This window comes from Oryx dammah, unplaced genomic scaffold (assembly GCF_014754425.2).
Source record: "Oryx dammah isolate SB20612 unplaced genomic scaffold, SCBI_Odam_1.1 HiC_scaffold_11058, whole genome shotgun sequence".
Taxonomy (NCBI): Eukaryota; Metazoa; Chordata; class Mammalia; order Artiodactyla; family Bovidae; genus Oryx; species Oryx dammah.
The window spans coordinates 396,397-420,797 of record NW_024080452.1 but is presented as its reverse complement, the minus strand read 5'-3'; the positions used below and the strand labels follow the sequence as shown (position 1 = coordinate 420,797).

At 37.8% G+C, this 24,401-nt stretch overlaps 1 protein-coding gene across 1 annotated transcript in view; it reads right to left on the bottom strand.

The window, feature by feature from the left end:
* Positions 1-24,401, bottom strand: part of LOC120860374 (acyl-CoA dehydrogenase family member 11) — a 119,678-nt gene that overhangs the window by 2,269 nt on the left and 93,008 nt on the right. Inside the window, exons 14-19 of the mRNA XM_040236175.1 lie at positions 23,673-23,739; positions 22,959-23,044; positions 21,067-21,138; positions 20,072-20,226; positions 3,017-3,133; positions 687-796 (exon numbers count right to left, since the gene is read on the bottom strand). Coding sequence (XP_040092109.1) covers positions 687-796; positions 3,017-3,133; positions 20,072-20,226; positions 21,067-21,138; positions 22,959-23,044; positions 23,673-23,739 — 607 coding nt within the window. The remainder of the gene's footprint in view (positions 1-686; positions 797-3,016; positions 3,134-20,071; positions 20,227-21,066; positions 21,139-22,958; positions 23,045-23,672; positions 23,740-24,401) is intronic.

Below are 24,401 nucleotides of genomic sequence, written 5' to 3'. Positions count from 1 at the left end.
GGTTAGTGTACCTTCTTGATCTCAGCACTTACCGTGTGGACACAATGTGTTGGCTGGCAGGAATGGCCGCAGTCTGGCCACATCTATGGGTGTGGGTGGTAAAGCATCCTTAGTGTCTACCTAAGCCTGGCTCTGGGCCCCGCTTTGACCAGCTCTGCTCCTGTCCTCCTTCCTGTTCCAGGGTGAACCCTCATGAGTTATTTACAGTCCAGGAACCCTCAAAGCATCCTCTCAAGGTAAAGTGAACATAATTGAGGGAAATGACAATTGTCATCATAAAACTATTTATTGATACAGAGATCTACTGTAAAGTACCTATATTACCTCAGTTAGCTTTCAATTAGGCTTTAAAGTAAGTTAGTTATTTTTATTTTCTTTGTAAATAGTATCAAAGCATCTGCAGATATTTAACCCCAACACCATTAAATATAGATGGTGATTAGATGACATGTTAGTCAGAGGGTCCCAGGTGGGGCTAATGGTAAAGAAACTGCCTGCCAATACAGCAGACATAAGACATGTGGGTTGGATCCCTGGCTTGGGAAGATCCCCTGGAGAAGGGCATGGCAACCCACTCTGGTATTCTTGCCTGGAGAATCTCATGGACAGAGGAGCCTGGCGGGCTATCATCCATAGGGTTGCAAAGAGTCAGACATGACTGAAACTACTTAGCACACAGAACTCACATGTTAGCCAGAGGGTAATCCTGGGAAATACCGGCAGCTCCACACACTTGGATGGCCCGGTCAATAATTTTGCAGACGGCACGGGGGGCAGCTACTTTAATCATTGCAATCTGTATAAACAAGATGTAAGAAGAATGTTCTTTTCTTAGACAATATGTGTGACAGAATTTGATCTAATCTGTATTTTCTCTGTGAAAAGAAACAAGAGAACTTTTCCACAAACACTCACCACTGAAACAGGATCTTTGATGAAAGCCAACAAAGATCTGCTAATGCAGCCATTAGGCCGTATTTCAGTCAACATAGACCTTCTGGAAAGAAATACCTCATCCAAATTACATTCTATTAGCTTATTTATAACTTGCCTTGCTTTGTTTGCAGAAGGATTTCAGGCAGCTGATAAATGATACTTATCATGCTAGGGATCATAAAGAGGTAAAGAGTCTTCACTAATCATTTTCCCTTACAGTGTCATTGATTTTTTAAAAAAATGATTTTTTTTTACTGAAGGATAATTGCTTTACAGAATTTTGCTGTTTTCTGCAAACCTCAACATGAATCAGCCATAGGTATACATATATCCCCTCCCTTTTGAACCTCCCTCCCATCTCCCTCCCCATCCCACCTCTCTAGGTTGATACAGAGCCCCTGTGTGAGTTTCCTGAGCCATACAGCAAGTTCCCATTGGCTATCTATTTTACATATGATACTGTAAGTTTCCATGTTACTCTCTCCATACATCTCACCCTCTCCTCCCCTCTTCCCATGTCCATAAGTCTATTCTCTATGTCTGTTTCTCCATTGCTGCCCTGTAAATAAATTCTTCAGTACCATTTTTCTAGATTCCGTATATATATTAGAATATGCTATTTATCTTTCTGATACACTTCACTCTGTTTAATAGGTTCTAGGTTCATCTACCTCATTAGAACTGACTCAAATGTGTTTCTTTTTATGGCTGAGTAATATTCCACTGTGTATATGTACCACAACTCCTTTATCCATTCATCTGTCGATGGACATCTAGGTTGCTTCCATGTTCTGGCTATCGTAAATAGTGCTGTTTTTATTGTAAATAGTGTCATACACAAAGATAAATTCAAAATGGATTAAAGACTTAAATGTAAGACCAGAAACTATAAAACTCTTAGAGGAAAACATAGCCACAATACTTGATGACATAAATCAAAGCAAGATCCTCTATACCCACCTCCTAGAGTAACGGAAATAAAAACAAAAGTAAACAAGTGGGACCTGATTAAACTTAAAAGCTTTTGCACAGCAAAGGAAACTATAAGCAAGGTGAAAAGACAACCCTCAGAATGGGAGAAAACAATAGCAAATGAAACAATGGACAAAGGATTAATTTCCAAAATATACAAGCAGATCATACAACTCAATACCAGAAAAACAAATAACCCAATCAAAAAGTGGGAAAAAGACCTAAACAGACATTTCTCCAAAGAAGACATACAGATGGCTAACAAAAACATGAAAAGATGCTCAATATTGCTCATTATTAGAGAAATGCAAATCAAAACTGCAATGAGATATCACCTCACACCGGTCAGAATGGCCATCATCAAAAAGTCTACAAACAATAAATGCTGGAGAGGGTGTGGAGAAAAGGGAACACTCTTGCACTGTTGGTGAAAATGTAAATTGATACAGCCACTAGGGAAGATGGTATGGAGATTCCTTAAAAAACTAGGAATAAAACCACCATATGACCCAGCAATCCCACTCCTAGGCATATACCCTGAGGAAACCAAAACTGAAAGAGATACATGTATCCCATTGTTCATTGCAGCACTATTTACAATAGCTACAACATGGAAGTGTCATTGATTTTATAGTTATGCTCTTATATAATTATGCTCTTATTCCAAATAAGCCAGAAACAGATGACAAGAAGGACTTTCTATGAAACATTTCTATGTGCCAGCATAGTGCTCTGCATTCTACATCAACTTGGTTATTCTTCATTGGAACTCTAGGTCATAGGCAGATTAGATACTTTGCTCAAGGTCAAGAGGTTGACAGAAGGTGACATACCAGGTACAATTCCAAGTCTGTATAAAGTCTAGTATTTTCCTACTTTTTGTTGCAGCATCTTGAGAAAGCTGAAGATATTCTTCATCCTGAAAATCTTTCCCTAAAGCAGCCCAGTGAAAGGAAAACTGGCAAATGACATACATTTATCATCTTTAAACAAAAATCAAATGGAAGCCTCCAATATTCTGAGTGCCCTCCAGTCACCATGAAACCTGGAATGCCCAAAGTATGGGAGAAACGTATGACTTGGCAAATGGTGGTCCAAAGGTTCTCACCTCTTTCTTAGCACCAGCGCTGCCCAGAGTATCAATGCTGTGAGCAGCTTTCAAAGTCAACAAGCGGATCTCCTCAATGGCAATGCGGCTTTCAGCAATCCAGTGAGCTACTACCTCCTGGAGGGGAACAAAGGGCAGCAGAAGAAGGAGATAAGCTGGTGTCTGAGGTCCACATATAACACATGAAAACAACCTATTCTATATATTAATATTTTTAAATGGAAGACTTAGTTTGATATAACCACCCAGCCATATACACAGTATTTGGTATGGCTGCAGGTAACTTTTGAAGATTTTAGAAAAAAAATTTATTTGCTCATAAAAATAATTTATTTTGGATATTCTGGTGTCTAAAGTCAAGACAGCCAAACTGAGCAACTGTCTTGTTGCCAAGACTCTCCATACTGGCTATTTTAAATGCTAACTGCATAGTCCCATTGAAACTTGTTAAGTGTAAGGTGGTGGATCTGCTTATAGACAGTCTACCTAATTCCCAAGACAATTTCAGTGAGAATGGTCCAGCAGTCCTTTGTTGTATTGTTACTATTATTTATTTAGTAAACATGATATTTTTCTTTGGTGAATAGTTCTATGAATTTTAACACATTCATAGATTGGTATAACTACAATCAAGATACAAAACAGTTTCATCTTCCCCCCAAAATTCCCTCATGCTGCCCCTTAATAGCCCTACCTCTAACCTGTAGAAACCACTGAATGGTTCTCAGTTATTATGTTGTTGTTGAGTTGTGTCCAACTCTTTGCGATCCCATGGAATGCAGCATGCAGTCCTTTGAGCACTCATGTCCACTGAGCTCATGTCCATTGAGTACTCACATCCATTGAACTAATGATGCCATCCAACCATCTCATTCTCTGTCACCCCCTTCTCCTCCTGCTCTCAATCTTTCCCAGTATCAGGGTCTTTTCTAATGAGTCAGCTCTTCACATCAGGTGGCCAAAGTATTGGAGCTTCAGCTTCAGCATCAGTCCTTCCAATGAATTTTCAGGGTTGACTTCCTTTAGGATTGACTTGTTTGATCTTGTTGTCCAAGGGACTCAAGGGTCTTCTCCAACACCACAGTTCAAAAGCATCAGTTCTTCAGCTCTCAGCCTTCTTTATGGTCCAACTCTCACATCTGTACACGACTACAGGAAAAACCACAGCTTTGATTATATAGACCTTTGTCGGCAAAGTGATGTCTCTGCTTTTTAATATGCTGTCTAGGTTTGTCAGTTATTATACTATTGCCTTTTTCTGAAGGTCATATAAATGAATTCTTTAGCATGTGTTCTTTAGAGGCCAGCTTCCTTCACTCAGCATAATTCATTTGAATGTCATCCAAATTGTTCTGTTTATCAACTGTCCATTCCTTTTTATCAGTGAGTAGTATTCCACTGTAGGGATGTACCACAATTTGTTTATCCATTCACCTGTTGAAGGACATTTGGGCTGTTTTCAATTTTGGGTGATTATTAAAGAGCTTCTGTAAATATCTGTATATGAGTTTTTGTGTGAACATACCTTTTCATTTTTAAAAGCAAATACCAGGAGTGGAGTTGTTAGGTCATCTGGTAAAAACTTATAAGCTGTCAACATTTTCCAGAGTGACTATGCCATTTTACCTTCCCACCAGCAGTATATGAGAGTTCCAGTTATCAGCACTAGGTATAGTGAGTACTTTTAAGTTTTAGTCATTTTCACAATGTGCAGAGATATCTCATGGTGGTTTTAATTTGTATTTCCCTAGTTGCTGATGTCGGAGAAGGCAATGGCAACCCACTCCAGTACTCTTGCCTGGAAAATCCCATGGGTGAAGGAGCCTGGTGGGCTGCCATCTATGGGGTCGCACAGAGTTGGACACAACTGAAGTGACTTAGCAGCAGCAGCAGCAGTTGCTGATGTGTTTGTTTGCCATCTATACATTCTGTATTTCTCTGTATTTATTAGGCTTCTTTCATTACTTTTATAATTTTTAGCATATAGATAGCATACATATTTTGTTATATGTGTACCTATTTCCTTTCTTAGTCTATTGTAAAATGGTATTTAAAAAATTTCAGCTTCCAAATGTTCACTCCTAGCTAGTGGTAAAGAACCCACCTGCCAATGGAGGAGCTACGGGAGATGTGGGTTCGATCCCTGGGTCGGGAAGATCTCCTGGAGGAGGGCAATGGCAATCCACTCCAGTATTCTTAACTATGGACAGAGGAGTCTGGTGGGTTACAGTCCATAGGGTCGTAAAGAACTGGACATGACTGAAGTGACTTAGCATGCAGTATATAGAAATAAAATTAATTTTATATGTTGATATAATTCCGAGACTTTGCTAAACTCACTTATTTTTAGTTCTAGGAGGGATTGTTTTTTGTTTGGTATAGTCCTAAGGATATTACACACAATCATGTTGTCTGCAAAGAGGCACATTTTTATTTATTTTTTTCCTCAACTAGGAACTTTCTTTTTCTTGTCTCACTGCAATGGCTAAGACTTCCTCTATGACGATAAAGAGCAATGGTGAGAGTAAACATCTTTTGTTCTCAATTTCAGGAATTAAAACACTCAGTCTTTCATTATTAAGTATGATGTTAGCTATAGAATTTTTGGATGGTCTAAATCAGGTTAAATAAATTCCTTTGTATCTCTAATATATCATGAATAGATGCTGATATTTTGTCAGTTGCCGTTTTGCATCAATTGATATGATCATGTGGTTTTTCTTTTTAGGCACTTAATATGGTAGATTACAATAATTTTCTTAATGATTGACATATGAATATGAATCAGCCTTGTATTCCTGGGATAAACATCACTTGGTTGTTCTTTTTATATACTGCTAGATTACTCTAGATTTTTGCATCTATAGTGGCCTGTAGCTTGTTGTTTGGTACTTTGGTCTCATAAATGAGCTGGAATGTGCTTCCTCTTCTTCATTTTCCTGGAAGAGATTGTGTAGAATTGGTGTTTTTTCTTCTTTAGTAGTTCATCAGAATTCACCACTGATACCATTTGGGCCTGAAGATTTCTTTTTTCAAGATATATTAAATTGTGAATTCAACTTCTTTAATAGAAGCATTTAGGGTTATCTATTTCATATTCTTCCAACAACACAAGAGACGACTCTACACATGGACATCACCAGATGGTCAATACTGAAGTCAGATTGATTATATTCTTCACGGTTGAAGGAGAAGCTCTATACAGTCAATAAAAACAAGACCAGGAGCTGGCTGTAGCTCAGATCATGAACTCCTTATTGTACAATTCAGACTTAAATTGAAGAAAGTTGGGAAAACCACTAGGCCATTCAGCTATGACCTAAATCAAATCCCTTATGATTATACAGTGGAAGTGACAAATAGATTCAAGGGATTAGATCTGATAGACAGAGTGCTTGAAAAGCTATGGACAGAAGTTCGTAACACTGTATAGGAGGCAGTGTTCAAAACCACCACCAAGAAAAAGAAATGCAAAAAGGCAAATGGTTGTCTGAGGAGGCCTTACAAATAGCTGAGAAAAGAAGAGATATGAAAGGCAAAGGAAAAAAGGAAAGATATATCTATCTGAATGCAGAGTTCCAAAAGATAAGAAAGCCTTCCTAAGTGAACAATGCAAAGAAATAGAGGAAAACAATAAAATAGGAAAGATTAGCGATCTCTTCACAAAAATTAGAGATACCAAGGGAACATTTCATGCCAAGATGGGCACAATAAAGGACAGAAACAGTATGGACCTAACAGAAGCAGAAGATATTAAGAAGAGGTGGCAAGAATACACAGAACTATACAAAAAAGAACTTCATGATGCATATAACCGTGATGGTGTGATCTATCACCTAGAGCTAGACATCTTGGAGTGCAAAGTTGAGTAGTCCTTAGGAAGAATCACTATGAACAAAGCTAGTGGAGGTGATGGAATTCCAGTTGAGCTGTTTCAAATCCCAAAAGATGATGCTGTGAAAGTGCTGCACTCAATACACCAGCAAATTGGAAAACTCAGCAGTGGTCACAGGACTGAAAAAGGTCAGTTATCATTCCAATCTCAAAGAAAAGCAATGCCAAAGAATGTTCAAACTGCTGCACAATTGCACTCATCTCACATGCTAGCAAAGTGATACTCAAAATTCTCCAAGCTATTCTTCAACAGTACATGAACCAAGAACTTCTAGATGTTCAAGCTGGATTTAGAAAAGGCAGAGGAACCAGAGATCAAATTGCCAACATATGTTGGATCATAGAAAAAGCAAGAGAATTTCAAAAAACATCTACTTCTGCTTCATTGACTATGCTAGACTGTGTGGATCACAATCAACTGTGGAAAATTCTTAAACAGTTGGGAATACCGGACCACTTTATATACCTCCTGAGAAACCTGTATGCAGGTCAAGAAACAACAGTCAGAATCGGACATGGAACAAGAGATTGGTTCAAAACTAGGAAAGGAGTATGTCAAGGCTGTTATTGTCACCCTGCTTATTTAACTTATATGCAGAGTACATCATATGAAATGCTGCCTGGATGAAGCACAAGCTGGAATCAAGACTGCAAGGAGAAATATCAATAAGCTCAGATATGCAGATGGCACCACCCTTAAGGCAGAAAGTAAAGAGGAACTACAGAATCTTTTAATGAAGGTGAAAGAGGAGAGTGAAAAAATTAGTTTAAAATCCAACATTCAAAAACTAGTATTGTGGCATCCAGTCCCATCACTTCATGGTAAATAGGTGGGGAAACAATGGAAACAGTGAGAGACTTTACTTTGAGGGGCTCCAAAATCACTGCAGATGGTGACTGCAGTCATGAAATTAAAAGACATTTGCTCCTTGGAAGAAAAGTTACAACAAACCTAGACAGTGTATTAAAAAGTAGAGACATTGCCAACAAAGGTCCATATAATCAAAGCTATGGTTTTTCTAGTAGTCATGTATGGATGTGAGAGCTGGACCACAAAGAATGCTGAGCACTAAAGAATTGGTGCTTTTGAACTGTGGTTTTGGAGAAGACTCTAGAGAGTCCCTTGGACTGCAAGGAGATCCAACCAGTCAATCCTCAAGGAAATGCATCCTGAATATTCAGAAGGACTGATGCTTAAACTGAAACTCCAATACTTTGGCTACCTGATGCAAAGAGCCAACTCATTAGAAAAGACCCTGATGCTGGGAAAGATTGAAGGCAGGAGGAGAAGGGGACGACAAAGGATGATATGTTGGATGGCATCACCGACTCAGCCGTCATGAGTTTGAGCAAGCTCTGGGAGATGGCGAAGGACAGGGAAGCTTGGCGTGCTGCAGTCCATGGAGTCACAAAGAGTCGGACACGACTGAGTGACTGAACAACAACAACAATTTCATATTCAGTGAGCTTTGGTAGTTTGTGGGTTTTTGAGGAGTTGGTCCATTTCATCTAAGTTGTTAAATCTATATGATTGGCATACATGCCTGAGGGTGTGTTTCCCAAGCTCCAGACCTAGAGTGAAGGAGACTCTAATTAAGCTTCAGCACCAGTCCCCATTCTCTAGTTTAGCCTTTCCCAGAGAACGTTAGACAGTAGTTTAGAGAAAACCTGCACAAATTAAGAAACTCATGCTTCCAAAGACTTCTGTTTCTAGGAAGATGGAATAGATGTACTTTCCTCTATTCCTTCGACAAAGTACAAACCAAAAATGGGCACTGTCTATAAAACAAGCATAAGAAGACTCTGAAAGGTAGAGAGAAGAAGGTAGACTGCAAGGGACTTTTGGACCAGAAAAAGAACATGAGATTAAGTTCCCTGGATTTTCTCTTTGTCTCATATATCCCAGACTTGGAGCTGAAGAAGCCAGCAACTTGAAAATGCCAATGAGCCCAGACCAAAATCAAATGAAAAAGAGCATCAACAAAAGTCTACTGTCTATAGCTGAAGGACTGGGAAAGGGCAGCTAAAAAGACAGAAAACCTAGAGAATAACCACCCTATCTGTGCCAAATACCACAGGAAAAAATCATTGGCCCCACCCCAACTCATGCCAACACAGGCTTCCACCGTTCTGAGTGCTGTAATGAGGTACCTCAACACCCCGTCCAGGGTGGTATCAGACAGTGCCAAGTAAGGAGTGACACCAGGAGCAAGTTCTCTCCCTTCTATGATGTCAGTGGGGACCACTCAGTGATAAGAATACGTCTCTCTCCTCAGGTATCAATGTAGGTGGAGTGGGAACCTGGACTTCTACCTACTGGCAGAGGTAGTGCAACCCTTTCCTCTAACTGAGTACTGCCAGATAAACCCAGCTAAAATAGAAAGTTTAAATAAGGTCTCATAATATAATATGAAAATGTTTAGGTTTTAATAAAAAATCATTTGTCATGTCGAAACCCAGGAGGTCTGAAAATGAATGATTATGTGAACATTGAGGTGACAGAGATGTTATAATTTCTGACAAATACTTTAAAGCAACTATAATAAAAATGCTTCAGTTAGTAAATGTAAACACAGTAGAAACAAATGAGAAAATAGAAAGTCTCAGCAAAGAAATTTAAATATTAGTAATGAAACAGAAGAAATAAAGAACCAAATGGATATTTTATAACTGAAAAATATAACAATTTAAATAAAAACCTCAGTGAATGGGCAGTGGATGGTTTAGCAAAATGGAGGAGACAAAGGAACAAATCAATGAACAATAAGACAGGTCAATAGAAATTGATCAATCTAGACCACTGAGAGAAAATAGAGCAAAAAATTCTTTTAAAGACTAGCATTAGGGACATGTGAATTATAACAAAATATCTAACATTTATGACACTGGAATCTGGGAAGATGAGAAAGAGGGCAAGACTGAAAAAATACTCAAAGAAATAATGGCTGAAAACTTCCGAAATTTGGCAGGAGACATAACCTATAGATTTAACAGGCTGAGTAAACCTAAAGCATAATAAATCCAAGAAATCCATGCCAAGACACATCACAATTAAACTTCTAAAAACTAAAGACAGAATTTTAAAGCAGCCAGTAAAGAATGAAAATATATGCATATGCCAGGAGGAAATGGCAGGATATTTTTCAAGTGCTGCAAGAAAAGAATTGTCAACATAGAACCTTATACTCAGTGAAGATATCCTTGTTGTTCAGCCGCTCAGTTGTGTCCGACTTTTTGTGACCCTCCTTAAGGAGGAGAAATCAAGACAGTCTTAGATAAAGGAAAACAGAGAACACTTGCCTATAGACCCTAAATAAGAACAGCTTAAAAAAGTCTTCTAAACAGATGGGTTAAAGGGGAACCTAGGAAAATCAGGAAGGAATAAACCATGAAAAGAAAAATACGGCTACAGAAATTGGTTTTTCTTTTCCTCTTGAATTTTCTACACTATGTTTAATGTTTAAAGTAAACATTTTAATACTATGTGATGTCATTCTACATGTACATAGAGGAAATATTTAAAACAATTATATTATAAATGGTGGAGGTTAAAGGGAAGTAAAGTTTCTTCATTCAAACTGGTCAAATGATGATACCAATAGATTACTGAGATATATACATACATATATTAATATATGTATTATTATTATATATTATATGTATTTATATTATAATACCCAGAGCAATCTCTAAAAGAGTTTACAAAGAGATACAGTCAGAAACATTCTAGATAAAGCAAAGTGGACTTCTAAAAGTGTTAAATTAACTGATTGGAATGCAGGAAAAAAACCAGAAACTAAAAACAAACATAAAATGGCAGACTTAAGCACTAGCCTTACACCTGTGGTGGATTCATGTCAATCTATGCCAAAACCAATACAGAATTGTAAAGTAAAAATTAAAAATAAATAAATAAATTAAAAAAAACAAAACAAAACAAAAAAAAACAAAGACAATGAACTAAAAAATGTGACCCAACTAACTATATGTCATCAAGAAATTCACTTCAAATATAATGATATCAGCAGGTTGAAAACAACCTACCAAAAAATGAAAAAAATATATCATGCAAACATTAATCAAAGGAAAGCAGGAGCAGCTATATTAATACCAGATAAAAGTAGACTTCAAAGTACTGAGAATTACTTGGAGGTCAAAGCGCAGAGACAGAGAAGGTCATTATATAATGATAAAAGGGTAAATCCTCATGAAGTCATAGCAATCCTAAATGTGTATGCATCAAATAACTGAACTGCTGAACATGTAAATAAAAAACAGAAAGAACTGAAAAGAACAGTAAACAAATCCATAGTTCTAGTTGAACAGTTCAACACCCCTCTCTCAACTATTGATAGGACAATTAGAAAATCAGCAAGGATATAGAACTCAACAATAACATCAACAAATAGGATCTAGTAGATATTCACAGAACACTCCACCCAACAAAAGCAGAATCCACATTCTTTTCAAGTATCCAGAAAACACATAATAAGATAAACCATATCTTAGTCTATAAAGCCAACCTCAACAAATTTTAAAGAACTGAAATAATACAGAATGTTTTGTGACCACAATGGGATCAAAATTAGCAAGATAACCTCTAACACTTGGAAATTCAGTAACACATTCTCGTGACCCACTTCCATGTATCAAAGAGAAATTTCAAGGAAAATTGAAAAATACACTGAATGGAATGAACATGAAAATACAATACATACAAATTGTGGGATACAAATAAAGCAGTACTGAGAGGAAAATTTACAGTGCTAAATACATAGACTAGAAAAGTAGAAAAGTCTATCCAAGCTACCATACCAAGAACCTAGAAAAACAGAGCAAAATAAGTCTGAGGAAAGCAAAAGAAAAGATATGATAAACAGCAGAAATCAATAACACTGAAGACAAAAGAGAAAATGAAACAAAGATCTTGTTAATATTAACTCATATCAATTATTATATTGTATAATTTTATATGTTAATAGTTAATACATATTCTTTGAAAAGAGCAATAAATTTGACAGACCTCTAACTAGACAGACAAAGGAAGGAAGGCACAAATAAACAATTTTGTATCCTTTAGGGGATATCATAGAAGACTTTGCAGACATCAATAGGACAATAGGAGAATATTATGAACAACTCTTTGAACAACTCTTTTTGTAGAACAGCATCACTATGAACAAAGCTAGTGGAGGTGATGGAATTCCAGCTGAGCTATCTCTAATCCTGAAAGATGATGCTGTTAAAGTGCTGCACTCAATATCCCAGCAAATTTGAAAAACACAGCAATAGTCACAGGACTGGAAAAGGTCAGTTTTCATTCCAGTCTCAAAGAAGGGCAATGCTAAAGAATGTTCAAATTACCACACAATTGAGCTCAATTCATACGCTAACAAGGTTATACTCAAAATCCTTCAAGCTAGGCTTCAATGTATGTGAACCAAGAACTTCTAGATGTACAAGTTGGATTTAGAAAAGGCAGAGAAACTAGAGATCAAATTGCCAACATTCATTGGATCACAGAATAAGTAAGAGAATTCAAGAAAAAGATCTGCTTCATTGACTATGCAAAAGCCTTTGACTGTGTGGATCACAACAAATTGTGAAAAATTCTTAAAGAGTTGGGAATACCGGACTACCTTACCTGCCTCCTGAGAAACCTGTATGCAGGTCAAGAAGCAGCAGTTAGAACTGGACATGGAACAACAGAATGGTTCCTAATTAGGAAAGTATGTCAAGGCTGTATATTGTCACTCTGCTTCTATGCAAAGTACATCATGTGAAATGCTGGGCTGGATGAAGCACAAGCTGGATTCAAGATTGCTGGGTGAAATATTAACCACCTCAGCTATGCAGATGATACCACCTTAATGGCAGAAAGCGAAAAGGAACTAAAGAGCCTCTTGATAAGGGTAAAAGAGGAGACTGAAAAAGCCAGCTTAAAACTCAACATTCAAAAAACTAAGATTATGGCATCTGGTCTCATCTTTTCATAGCAAATAGAAGGGGAAAATGTGGAAACAGTGACAGATTTTATTTTCCTGGGCTTCAAAATAACTGTGGATGGTGACTGCAGCCATGAAATTAAAAGATGCTAGCTCTCTGGAAGAAAAGCTATGACAAATCTAGACAGCATATTAAAAAGCAGAGACACCACTTGGCTGACAAATATCCATAGAGTCAAAACTATGGTTTTTCCAGAAGTCATGTATAGATGTGAGAGTTGGACCATAAAGAAGGCTGAACAAAAAAGAATTCATGCCTTCAAATTGTACTGGAGAAGATTCCTGAGAGTCCCTTAGACAGCAATGAGATCAAACCAGTCAATCCTAAAGGTAATCAATCCTGAATATTCATTGGAAGGACTGATGTAGAAGCTCCAGTACTTTGGCCACCTGATGGGAAGAGTTGACGTACTGGAAAAGACCTTGATGCTGAGAAATACTGAGGGCAGGAGGAGATTGGGGCGACACAGGGTGTAACAGTTGGATGGCATCACTGAGCCAGTGGACATGGGTTTGAGGAAACGCTGGGAGATAGTGAAGGAAAGGGAAGCCTGGCATGATGCAGTGCATGGTGTCACAAAGAACTGGACATGACTTAGCAACTGAACAACAACATGTTTGCTACAGTACATTGCTTCAGTGGTGGATATTTTGATCAGTTTCCCTATCACAGTGATGTTCAACATGGTAGCCAATAATCATATGCAATGTGAAATATGTTTAGTCTGAAACAAGATGTATTATACATGTGTGAAGTGTACCCCTAATTTAGAAGAATCAGTTTTTAAAAGAATGTAAAATATCCACTAGTAATATTTTTATATTGATTTCATGTTGAAATGATAACATTTCAGATATATTGGATTAAATAAAATTATTAAAATCAATTTCATCTGTTTCTTTTTACTTTTAAAAAATGTAGCTACTAGAATATATTTGGAGAAGGAAATGGCAACCACCTCCAGTATTCTTGCCTAGAGAATACCAGGGACAGAGGAGCCTGGTGGGCTGCCATCTATGGGGTCACACAGAGTCGGATACAACTGAAGTGACTTAGCAGCAGCAGCAGCAGAGAATTTTAAATTACATTTCTGGCTTACACTATTTATTTCTGTTGGATGGCACTGTCCTAGAGGTTGAAACCAAGCTCTGAATTGACAATGTCAAACAAAACTCCAGCAGTCAGTGTCTTTTTTTAATGGCTATCCAACTAGGTAACAACAGACTGGTTCCAAAATGAGAAAGGAGTATGTCAAGGCTGTATATTGTCACCCTGCTTATTTAACTTATATGCAGAGTATATCATGCGAAATGCCAGTCTGGATGAAACACCAGATGGAATCAAGATTGCTGGGAGAAATATCAATAACCTTAGATACGTGGACGACACCACCCTTATGGCAGAAACTGAAGAAGAACTAAACAGCCTCTTGATGAAAGTGAAAGAGGAAAGTGAAACAGTTGGCTTAAAGCTCAACATTCAGAAAACTAAGATCATGGCATCCAGTCCCATCACTTCATGGCAAATAGATGGGGAAACAATGGAAACAGTGAGAGACTTTATTTTCTTGGGCTCCAAAATCACTGCAGATGGTGACTGCAGCCATGAAATTAAAAGACACTCCTTGGAAGAAATGCTATGACCAACCTAGACAACATAGTAAAAAGCAGACTTGACTTTGGCAATAAAGGTCCATCTAGTCAAGGCTATGGTTTTTCCAGTAGTCATGCATGATGTGAGAGATGGACCATAAAGTAAGCTAGTGCCAAAGAATTGATGCTTTTGAACTGTGGTGTCACAGAAGACTCTTGAGAGTCCCTTGGACTGCATGGAGATCCAACCAGTCAATCCTCAAGGAAATCAATCCTGAATATTCATTGGAAGGACTGATGCAGAAGCTGAAACTCCAATTCTTTGGCCACCTGATGCAAAGAACTGACTCACTGGAAAAGACCCTGATGCTGGAAAAGACTGAAGGCAGGAGGAGAAGGGGATGATATAAGTTGAGATGGTTGGGTGGCATCACCGACTGGATAGGCATGAGTTTGAGCAAGCTTCAGGAGTTGGTGATTGACAGGGAAGCCTGGTGTGCTGCAGTCCATAGGGTTACAAAGAGTCAGACATGACTGAGTGACTGAACTGAACTGAACTGATCAAACTAGGCGATTATAACTTCATGAACAAACCACCATATGCAATAATATCTTAGCTTTAGAATGAAGGAAAGTGGTCCTAGGTGGATCTTTACAGGCCCTCAGTTCAGTTCAGTTCAGTTGCTCAGTCGTGTCCGACTCTTTGCGACCCCATGAATTGCAGCACGCCAGGCCTCCCTGTCCATCACCAACTCCCGGAGTTCACTCAGACTCACGACCATCGAATCAGTGATGCCATCCAGCCATCTCATCCTCTGTCATCCCCTTCTCCTCCTGCCCGCAATCCCTACCAGCATCAGAGTCTTTTCCAATGAGTCAACTCTTCGCGTGAGGTGGCCAAAGTATTGGAGTTTCAGCTTTAGCATCATTCCTTCCATAGAAATCCCAGGGTTGACCTTCAGAATGGACTGGTTGGATCTCCTTGCAGTCCAAGGGACCCTCAAGAGTCTTCTCCAACACCACAGTTCAAAAGCATCAATTCTTCAGTGCTCAGCCTTCTTCAAAGTCCAACTCTCACATCCATACATGACCACTGGAAAAACCATAGCCTTGACTGGACAGACCTTTGTTGGCAAGTAATGTCTCTGCTTTTGAATATGCTATCTAGGTTGGTCATAACTTTTCTTCCAAGGAGTAAGCGTCTTTTAATTTCATGGCTGCAATTACCATCTGCTGTGATTTTGGAGCCCCCCAAATTAAAGTATGACACTGTTTCCACTGTTTACTCATCTATTTCCCATGAAGTGATGGGACCAGATGCCATGATCTTTGTTTTCTGAATGCTGAGCTTTATGCCAAAATTTTCACTCTCCACTTTCACTTTCATCAAGAGGCTTTTTAGTTCCTCTTAACTTTCTGCAATTTGATCTCTGGTTCCTCTGCCTTTTCGAAAACCAGCTTGAACATCTGGAAGTTCATGGTTCATGTAGTGCTGAAGTCTGGCTTGCAGAATTTTGAGCATTACTTTACTAGCGTGTGAGATGAGTGCAATTGTGCGGTAGTTTGAGCAAGGGCTTCCCTGGTGGTGCAGAGGTTAAAGCATCTGCATGCAATTTGGGGGACCTGGGTTCGATCCCTGGGTTGGGAAGATCCCCTGGAGAAGGAAATGGCAACCTACTCCAGTATTCTTGCCTGGAGAATCCCATGGATGGAGGAGCTTGGTGGGCTACAGTCCATGAGTTGCAAAGAGTCTGACACGACTGAGCAACTTCACTTCACTTTGAGCATTCTTTGGCATTGCCTTTCTTTGAGATTGGAATGAAAACTGACCTTTTCCAGTCTTGTGGCCACTGATGAGTTTTCCAAATTTGCTGGCATATTGAGTGCAGCACTTTCACAGCACCATCTTTCAGGATTTGAAATAGCTCCACTGGAATTCCATCACCTCCACTAGCTTTGTTCATAGTGATGCTTTCTAAGGCCCACTTGATTTCACATTCTAGGATGTCTGGCTCTAGGTGAGTGATCACACCATCGTGATTATCTGGGTTGTGAAGCTCTTTTTTGTACAGTATTTCTGTGTATTCTTGCCACCTCTTCTTAATATCCTCTGCTTCTGTTAGGTCCATACCATTTCTGTCCTTTATCAAGCCCGTCTTTGCATGAAATGTTCCCTTGGTATCTCTAACTTTCTTGAAGAGATCTCTAGTCTTTCCCATTCTGTTGTTTTCCTCTATTTCTTTACATTGATCGCTGAGGAAGGCTTTATCTCTTCTTGCTATTCTTTCGAACTCTGCATTCAGATGCTTATATCTTTCCTTTTCTCCTTTGCTTTTCGCTTCTCTTCTTTTCACAGCTACTTGTAAGGCCTCCCCCAGACAGCCATTTTGCTTTTTTGCATTTCTTTTCCATGGGAATGGTCTCGATCGCTGTCTCCCGTACAATGTCATGAACCTCTGTCCATAGTGCATCAGGCACTCTATCTATCAGATCTAGTCACTTAAATCTATTTGTCACTTCCACTGTATAATCATAAGGGATTTGATTTAGGTCATACCTGAATGGTCTAGCAGTTTTCCCTACCTTCTTCAATTTAAGTCTGAATTTGGCAATTAGGAGCTCATGATCTGAGCCACAGTAAGCTCCCAGTCTTGTTTTTGTTGACTGTATAGAGCTTCCATCTTTGGCTGCAAAGAATATAATCAGTCTGATTTTGGTGCTGACCATCTGGTGATGTCCATGTGTAGAGTCTTCTCTTGTGCTGTTGGAAGAAGGTGTTTGCTATGACCAGAGCATTTTCTTGGCAATACTCTATTAGTCTTTGCCCTGCTTCATTCCACATTCCAAGGCCAAATTTGCCTGTTACTCCAGGTGTTTCTTGGTTTCCTACTTCTGCATTCCAGTCCCCTATAATGAAAAGGACATCTTTATGGGGTGTTAGTTCTAAAAGGTCTTGTAGGTCTTCATAGAACCATTCAACTTCACGTTGTTCAGCATTACTGGTTGGGGGCACAGACTTGGATTACTGTGATATTGAACGGTTTGCCTTGGAAATGAACAGAGATCATTCTGTTGTTTTTGAGATTGCATCCAAGTACTGCGCTTTGGACTCTTTTGTTGACCATGATGGCTACTCCATTTCTTCTAAGGGATTCCTGTCCGCAGTAGTAGATATAATGGTCATCTGAGTTAAATTCACCCATTCCAGTCCATTTTAGTTTGCTGATTCCTAGAATGTTGACATTCACTCTTGCCATCTCTTGTTTGACCACTTCAATTTGCCTTGATTCATGGACCTGACATTCCAGGTTCCTATGCAATATTGCTCTTTACAGCATCAGACCTTGCTTCTATCTCTGATAGATGATCTAAGAAGAATTAAATGGGTGCTCTAAGAAGGCACCAGATTTATTTACTAGGAGAGAACTTTGATAAAGAACTTTTTGCTTTAGTGCCTGGAATAAATTAGAAGGCAGCTGGAAAGGATCTCCAAATTCAGGGAAGTAGAATGTTACTTTGACAAATTAAAAAAGGGAAAAAAAGCTAGCCCAGATTTTTATTTGACCTGTTCACACATCTCTTTAGGTCTTGCCAGATCATTTCCTTTATGCCAAATGCAAGAGGTTTTCAGAGAAGGGAAGCATATTTTTGAAAAGCCCAGGCTTGTAATGCTTGCTACATTAAGTTTACAAAATGGAAAACAAATTTCTCTTTAGCACAGTATTAAAAATCTGTCATGAAAGCAGCACTTAAAGAGAGTGCTTTTGTATGTTCAAGATGCCTGTAGGTAAACCTTTCTGTTCCTCCTTGCACCCTTCTCGGGGTTTGGGTGGCAATTTTGAGAAGAGTAATATTCATGAAGTTACATTTGATACCATGAACAACTCTTTAGTTTTACTCCAGCAGCATCGTGGAGTTGTATTTATAGCCTCAAACTTTCACACCATTTTACCTCCTTGAGTGCCCATCCAACAGTTGAACACTTGCCCTCACTGTTTACTAAAAGGGTCTTATACAAATTATTCCCAGGTATGTGCCATAAAGCACGCTATATTTTTTCATAAGAACAATGTTATAACTAAGTCATAGATTTGCTAAATAATATTTCATAAAAAAGAAAGCATGGCCTGTAAGAATTCACGGTAAAAAATATACTGTAAAATATTTATAAGGTTGTCACAAATGAACTTTATAACTCCTTGTATAGTTGAGACAATCTTATAAAATGTACTAAAATATACATGTACAGCAAACATGGATACAATTTACCACTACAAGTTTGACCTAACAGTATATGTTAGCAATCTTAAGTATTAAATATTTAATAATAATTTTTCTTACCTTCTTAGAAGGGCTTTTAGGGGGATGATTTGGCTATCTCATTGCTCTTAAGAAGTTTTCCATTTCAGCCTAAAGCTCCTTTGAATATTTCTTGTAAGCAAGGAAGTCTGATATGGTAGCATCTTTTCCCTCTTGATAAATATTTTCTAATTTGGATTATAGTGCCTGGATGTAAGTATTGTTCTTTGTAAACAATAGGCTCAGTAGTACATAACTTAGAGGTAAAAATTCAAAATATCATGAACACCCCAGCTAATGCTGGTGACTTTTCTACTTGCATTTCTCCAGTGACAGGGAGCTCACTTCTTTATAAAGCAGTCCTTTCCGTTTTTAGATCTCTTTTCTTTCACTGAGTTTTGGGCTATTTTCCTATATCTCTCCATTTATCTGTCTTAATTCCTCCACAGAGCCAAAGAATAAGGCTTCATTCTTCCTTAAAACAGCCCTCTCATGTCCACAGAGAGGGCTACTGTATGAAGTTCTCTAGAGAACGAGAACCGGAGAAAGTTGAACAAATTATCGACACTTTGTGTGCTGAAGTGTTGAAGCACTTAAGGAATTATTAAATATTGCACAAAGATAACTATCTCTCAACAGCCTATATATATATATTCACACATAGCTTGAATCTTAGGATTTTTCATTAATTTTTATTGGAATATAGTTGCTTTACAATGTTGTGTTAGTTTCTGTTGTACCAAAGTGAATCAGTTACATGTATACATATATCCCCTCTTTTTTGGATTTTCCTTCCTGTTTAGGTCACCACAGAGCATTGAGTCCCTTGTGCTATACAGAAGGTTCTCATTAGTTATCTATTTTATACATAGTAGTGTATATATGTCAATCCCAACCCTTCTATTCATCCTGCCCTGTCCCGCCTGGGTATCCATGTTTGTTTTCTACCTCTGTGTCTCTATTTCTGCTTTGCAAATAAGTTCACCTGTATAATTTTCTAATTTTACATATAAGTGGAATCATACGTGGAATATTATATGATATTTGTTTTTCTCTTTCTGACTTAACTCTGTATGACAATCTCTAGGTCCATCCACATCATCAGACTACATTTAAATACAGACTACAAATAAATATATTTTGTGGAAAAGAATCACCCTGTTTATGCAGAGGAAATCTCTTTCTGACCAAATAATGTTATTTTGGTTCAAGGTTAGTATAGTGCATTGGGCTACAATAAATTCAAATAAGTAATTATTCTTACATGTGAATAAAGTTTCTTCTTAAAGGCCACCCTTTGGTTTGCTCGTTCACACATGATCTGTAAAGCACGTTCAGCCAAACCTATTGTTCTCATACAGTGGTGGATTCTGCCAGGTCCAAGCCGGCCTTGGGCAATTTCAAATCCCCTACCTTCACCTGTGAGAAAGAAAGGAGAACATGACCACAGCCTATTTCTTTTGTTATTTATACAGATCCTGAGAAAATAATGAACTATCCTCAATAAAAATGGCATTCCAGTAGGAAAAAAGTAAGTTCTGTAATAAGGTTCACTATACATTTATGGAACTTTGATTTCTAATACATAGAAATGTAAACCACCATCATTAAAAACTCAGATCAGATTCAAGAACTGTCTCTTCAGTACCTACTCTGCATAAGTTTTTTTGTTAGTGTTGCAATGGTTACCAAGGTAGATAAGAAACAGTCCTGAGTTTAGAAACTAGAAGAGGGGCAAGGATGCTAGGGATAAGGGATATGGAGAAGGACAAGAAAGGCATGGGAGGAAAAGGTATCTGTTCATCATGGTAACCTGAGGGCCTGGCAGGATCAGGGGCTTATTGAATGGATGAGATAAGGACTACAAGAACCTTCTTGAAAGAGGTGGCATCAGAGATGTTCCCTGAAGGTTGGGTAGGATTCCCAAGAGGATGGAGTCATTCAAGGAATACAGTGTTCAGAAACTACTGAGGTTTTATTAAAACAAGTAGAGGCTTGACGATCATGTTTTAGGAAAAAGTATGTTGCTCCGAATTGTATAATTTTTGTATTTAGCTATGTTTTCAATTGATGTGACACCATGTCAAATACTTAAATAAAACCTTATTATTGTTATTATTATTGTTATTATTACCAAAGGAAATAATTTTCCCTTATAAATGGAGTAAACAAGAAGGAAAGTATCTAAATTATGGTAGACTTCACATCTATTTCAGATTTAGACCTGAAAATGGGAATCATTTGTTCAATTTATCTCACCTAGTATTAAATTGGTGGCAGGAACTCGCACTTGATTGAAATGGATCTCAAAATGTCCTCCATGGAAATTATCTATAAAATAGAGAATGAGAGTTTAGAGAACAAAATGAGCTGACAAAAAGGTAGTCAGAGATAATTAATCTACTGAAATATGATTCTCAAAGAGAGTGGAATTTATTTTTTTTTTATTTTTTATTTTTTTAAGACAGTGGAATTTAAAGGCCTCATATGTCAGACATTTCTAGGTAGATCTGAGCCCTGAACCCCCAGTGCTGTGCAGCCCAAAAAACTTATCAACTGTTTAAGAAATTTTAGATATCATTTCATCCAGAGGTTTTTAATGGATTCTCTGAGATTGTAGAGCTGTGAAAAAGAAGACGGCTCCATAGCTCAAATTAGATCATCTTATTATTGCTTTATTATTGCTTCTTCTTTGAAATTTTTAATATACAGGCTTCTGAAGAGAATTTTGCTTGGGAAACAAAAAAGAAGGTTTCAGGGGTTCAAAATTTGCAAGTGAATTATGTAATTCTTTTTTATCACTGTGGAAACCAGTGCCTGAAGATGTAAAGAACCTGCTTGAAGGAACAGAGCAGGTTTAGCATTAGAGACAAAGCCAAGGCTGGACCTGCAAGTATATTTGCTTCCAGTCTAGGCTTGTTTGCCTCTTGAAAATGCTGGCATGTGACAGAGACTGGGAACACATCCACACTTTGTCTTTACATCATCCTTCCTCCTCGCCAAGTTCTGGAGATAATCTCCAGTTAACTCCCCACCCTTTTCCTGTCAGAACAGACATTAATAATCAACTCTGTCCACACTATTTCTTTTGGCCTTGGCACAGAGAGTTGGAGAGATACTGGTGAAACAGTCATACTGAAATTTGAAACATAGGCTCTACAATGGTGGGTATTAATAGCCAACCAACATTATAAACCCATTTTCATGGTCTTTTAGGCTATTGTTCTATAACCCAACCACTTAACCTGTGGGTACATTTTCTAGCTGCAGCCTATAAAAAGTAACCCACCTCTTGAATATTTGCATTAGCCACATTTAACAATAGAGAGAAAGCCAGGGTCACCACAAAACCTAAAGTTCAGTAAACTTTTAAATAACATTTATCATTTGCTGACAGCTACCTAGCTTATTTACATATCTGTATTTATCCTCTGTCTCTGTTCCCCAGCACGTAAGCTCCACAAGGGCAGAGATCTTAGTTTACTGTGTTCACTATTGTATTCTAAGCACCTGTAACAGTGCTTGTGTGTGTGCGTGCATGTTAAGTCGTTTCAGTCATATCCGACTCTTTGCGACCATATGGACTGTAGCCTACCAGGCTCCTTTGTCCATGGGATTCTCCAGGCAAGCATACTGGAGTGGGTTGAGTGCTCAACAAATACTTGCAGAGTGAGAAACCTGAGCAGCAAGGAAACAGTGAACATGAGACTGAGCAAAAGTATCCTTGCTTCTTAGACATTCCACCCAAGGACAGAAGGAAGGAAAAGTTATCAATCAAAACCCTTTGCTTATTAACTCTTGTAGGTAGATTAAGAAAGTTAAAAATGAATATTACTGTGAGTTACTTAATTTTTCACATCTATTTCACTAACCCTTCCTCCTGGATGATGAAAAGAAGACTGGCAGACAGAGTTGCTGTGCCTTAAATGCCAGTTTGCCCTTTCCCCAAAGCAGACAAAATGTGGTAGAATGCTGCACCACCTCTCTTTTCATTCGTTCTATTCTGAACTCCACTGGTAATTTATACTAAGGGTCAAAGGATTTCTAAGAATCCATCTCATGCACTAAAATGTTATCTATTTCCTTCAGAGTTACTGCATAGTCTAGGTTTCCTACTTGCAAATACACAGACAAGTTGATTGAACACTTACCCAGGTAGCCAAAAACTGTCAAGGGCCTTATTATTTCTACTCCAGGTGTGTTGATGGGAACAAGAATCATGCTGTGTTGTTTGTGTCTGGTCAAAAGAAAAGTAGATGTTAGGAAGTTTGCTAAGTGGAAAAATAAATGTTAGGTGGAGACTCAACTGTCATCTTTTCATTGTTGCTATCATGTAATCATGTAAGTAATAATGTCTGGAATAGGAATTGTATAAAAATCATTAAGTACATTCAGATGCAGGCTGTGATCTGGAACAACAATGATTTGAAAATATGTGAAAGTTATTTAATTGAGGCTTCTCCTTGCTCAAAATGGTAACTGGGAACTGATATTTAATATATTAAACATTTTAAGATTATTGCCTTGGATCTAAATATCTAATCAGTTAATTACTTACAGACAGTTTTGAAAAAGTTTATATATCTTATAACTGGATCCAAACAGCTTTGAGAATTCAGCAACACTTTTTAAAACAGGAAATTTCACAGTGAAGAATGTATACCAACACTTCCTAAAATGTTTTCTAAATATATCTTTAGCAAAATAATTGTGAAACAACAGATATATGACATTTAATATCATGATATACTTTATATTATTATAATTTATGAGCCTAAATAGTGAATTTTAAGTCAATTAAGTGAGTACAAAAAAAGACTGACTCTTATTCCTCATAGATTTCTCAATCACTATTGTTTTACTACCTGGTTTCAGAGTTATTGTTAATTCTTCCCATAACAATTGCAATTTTGCACTTTGGATTCCCAGCTCCTAAAACCAGAGAGACAATGAAAAGAATACATCATAAAAAGAAATTTTTAGTCTGACATTTCACACTAAAGGTTCTAATCTTTCTAAGTTTACCTCTGGCAAAAAACAAACACATAGGAAGAAAGCCCTTGATCATCAAAACAAGAAATGCTTATGTACAAAACTGTATATCACTCAAGAAAATGGACTAACTTAGGCCAAGAATGGACTTTTTCAGTGAGAACTGCTGCATGTAAATAACCAGAAGTCAAAGAAGCCATGAAAGAACTGCAGCCCTTAAGACAAGGTGATGGCTCTCCCATTCATACCATTTCAAACATCAGCATGCTGGAAAGATTATGAACTTCTTCTAGCGTATTTCCTCCTGTTTAGATCTCATATTTTCTGACCTATGGACAACAGTACCAAAACTCATGATATTTACTCCTCAACCAGTGACTGAGAAAGACTTAACTTCCCTAGCCATGGAGTTGGATGAGGGTGAGTCTGTTTCAATTAAACAAACTGAAAAGCATTAATCCATCTACAAACAATTAGAAATTTGAATACTTACTGGATATGTAACGATACTAAGTAATTTTAGGTGTGCTAATGACATTGTGGTTACATTTTTAAAAGAGCTCTTATTGAGATGCACACTGAAATGTTTGTGAGAGATATAA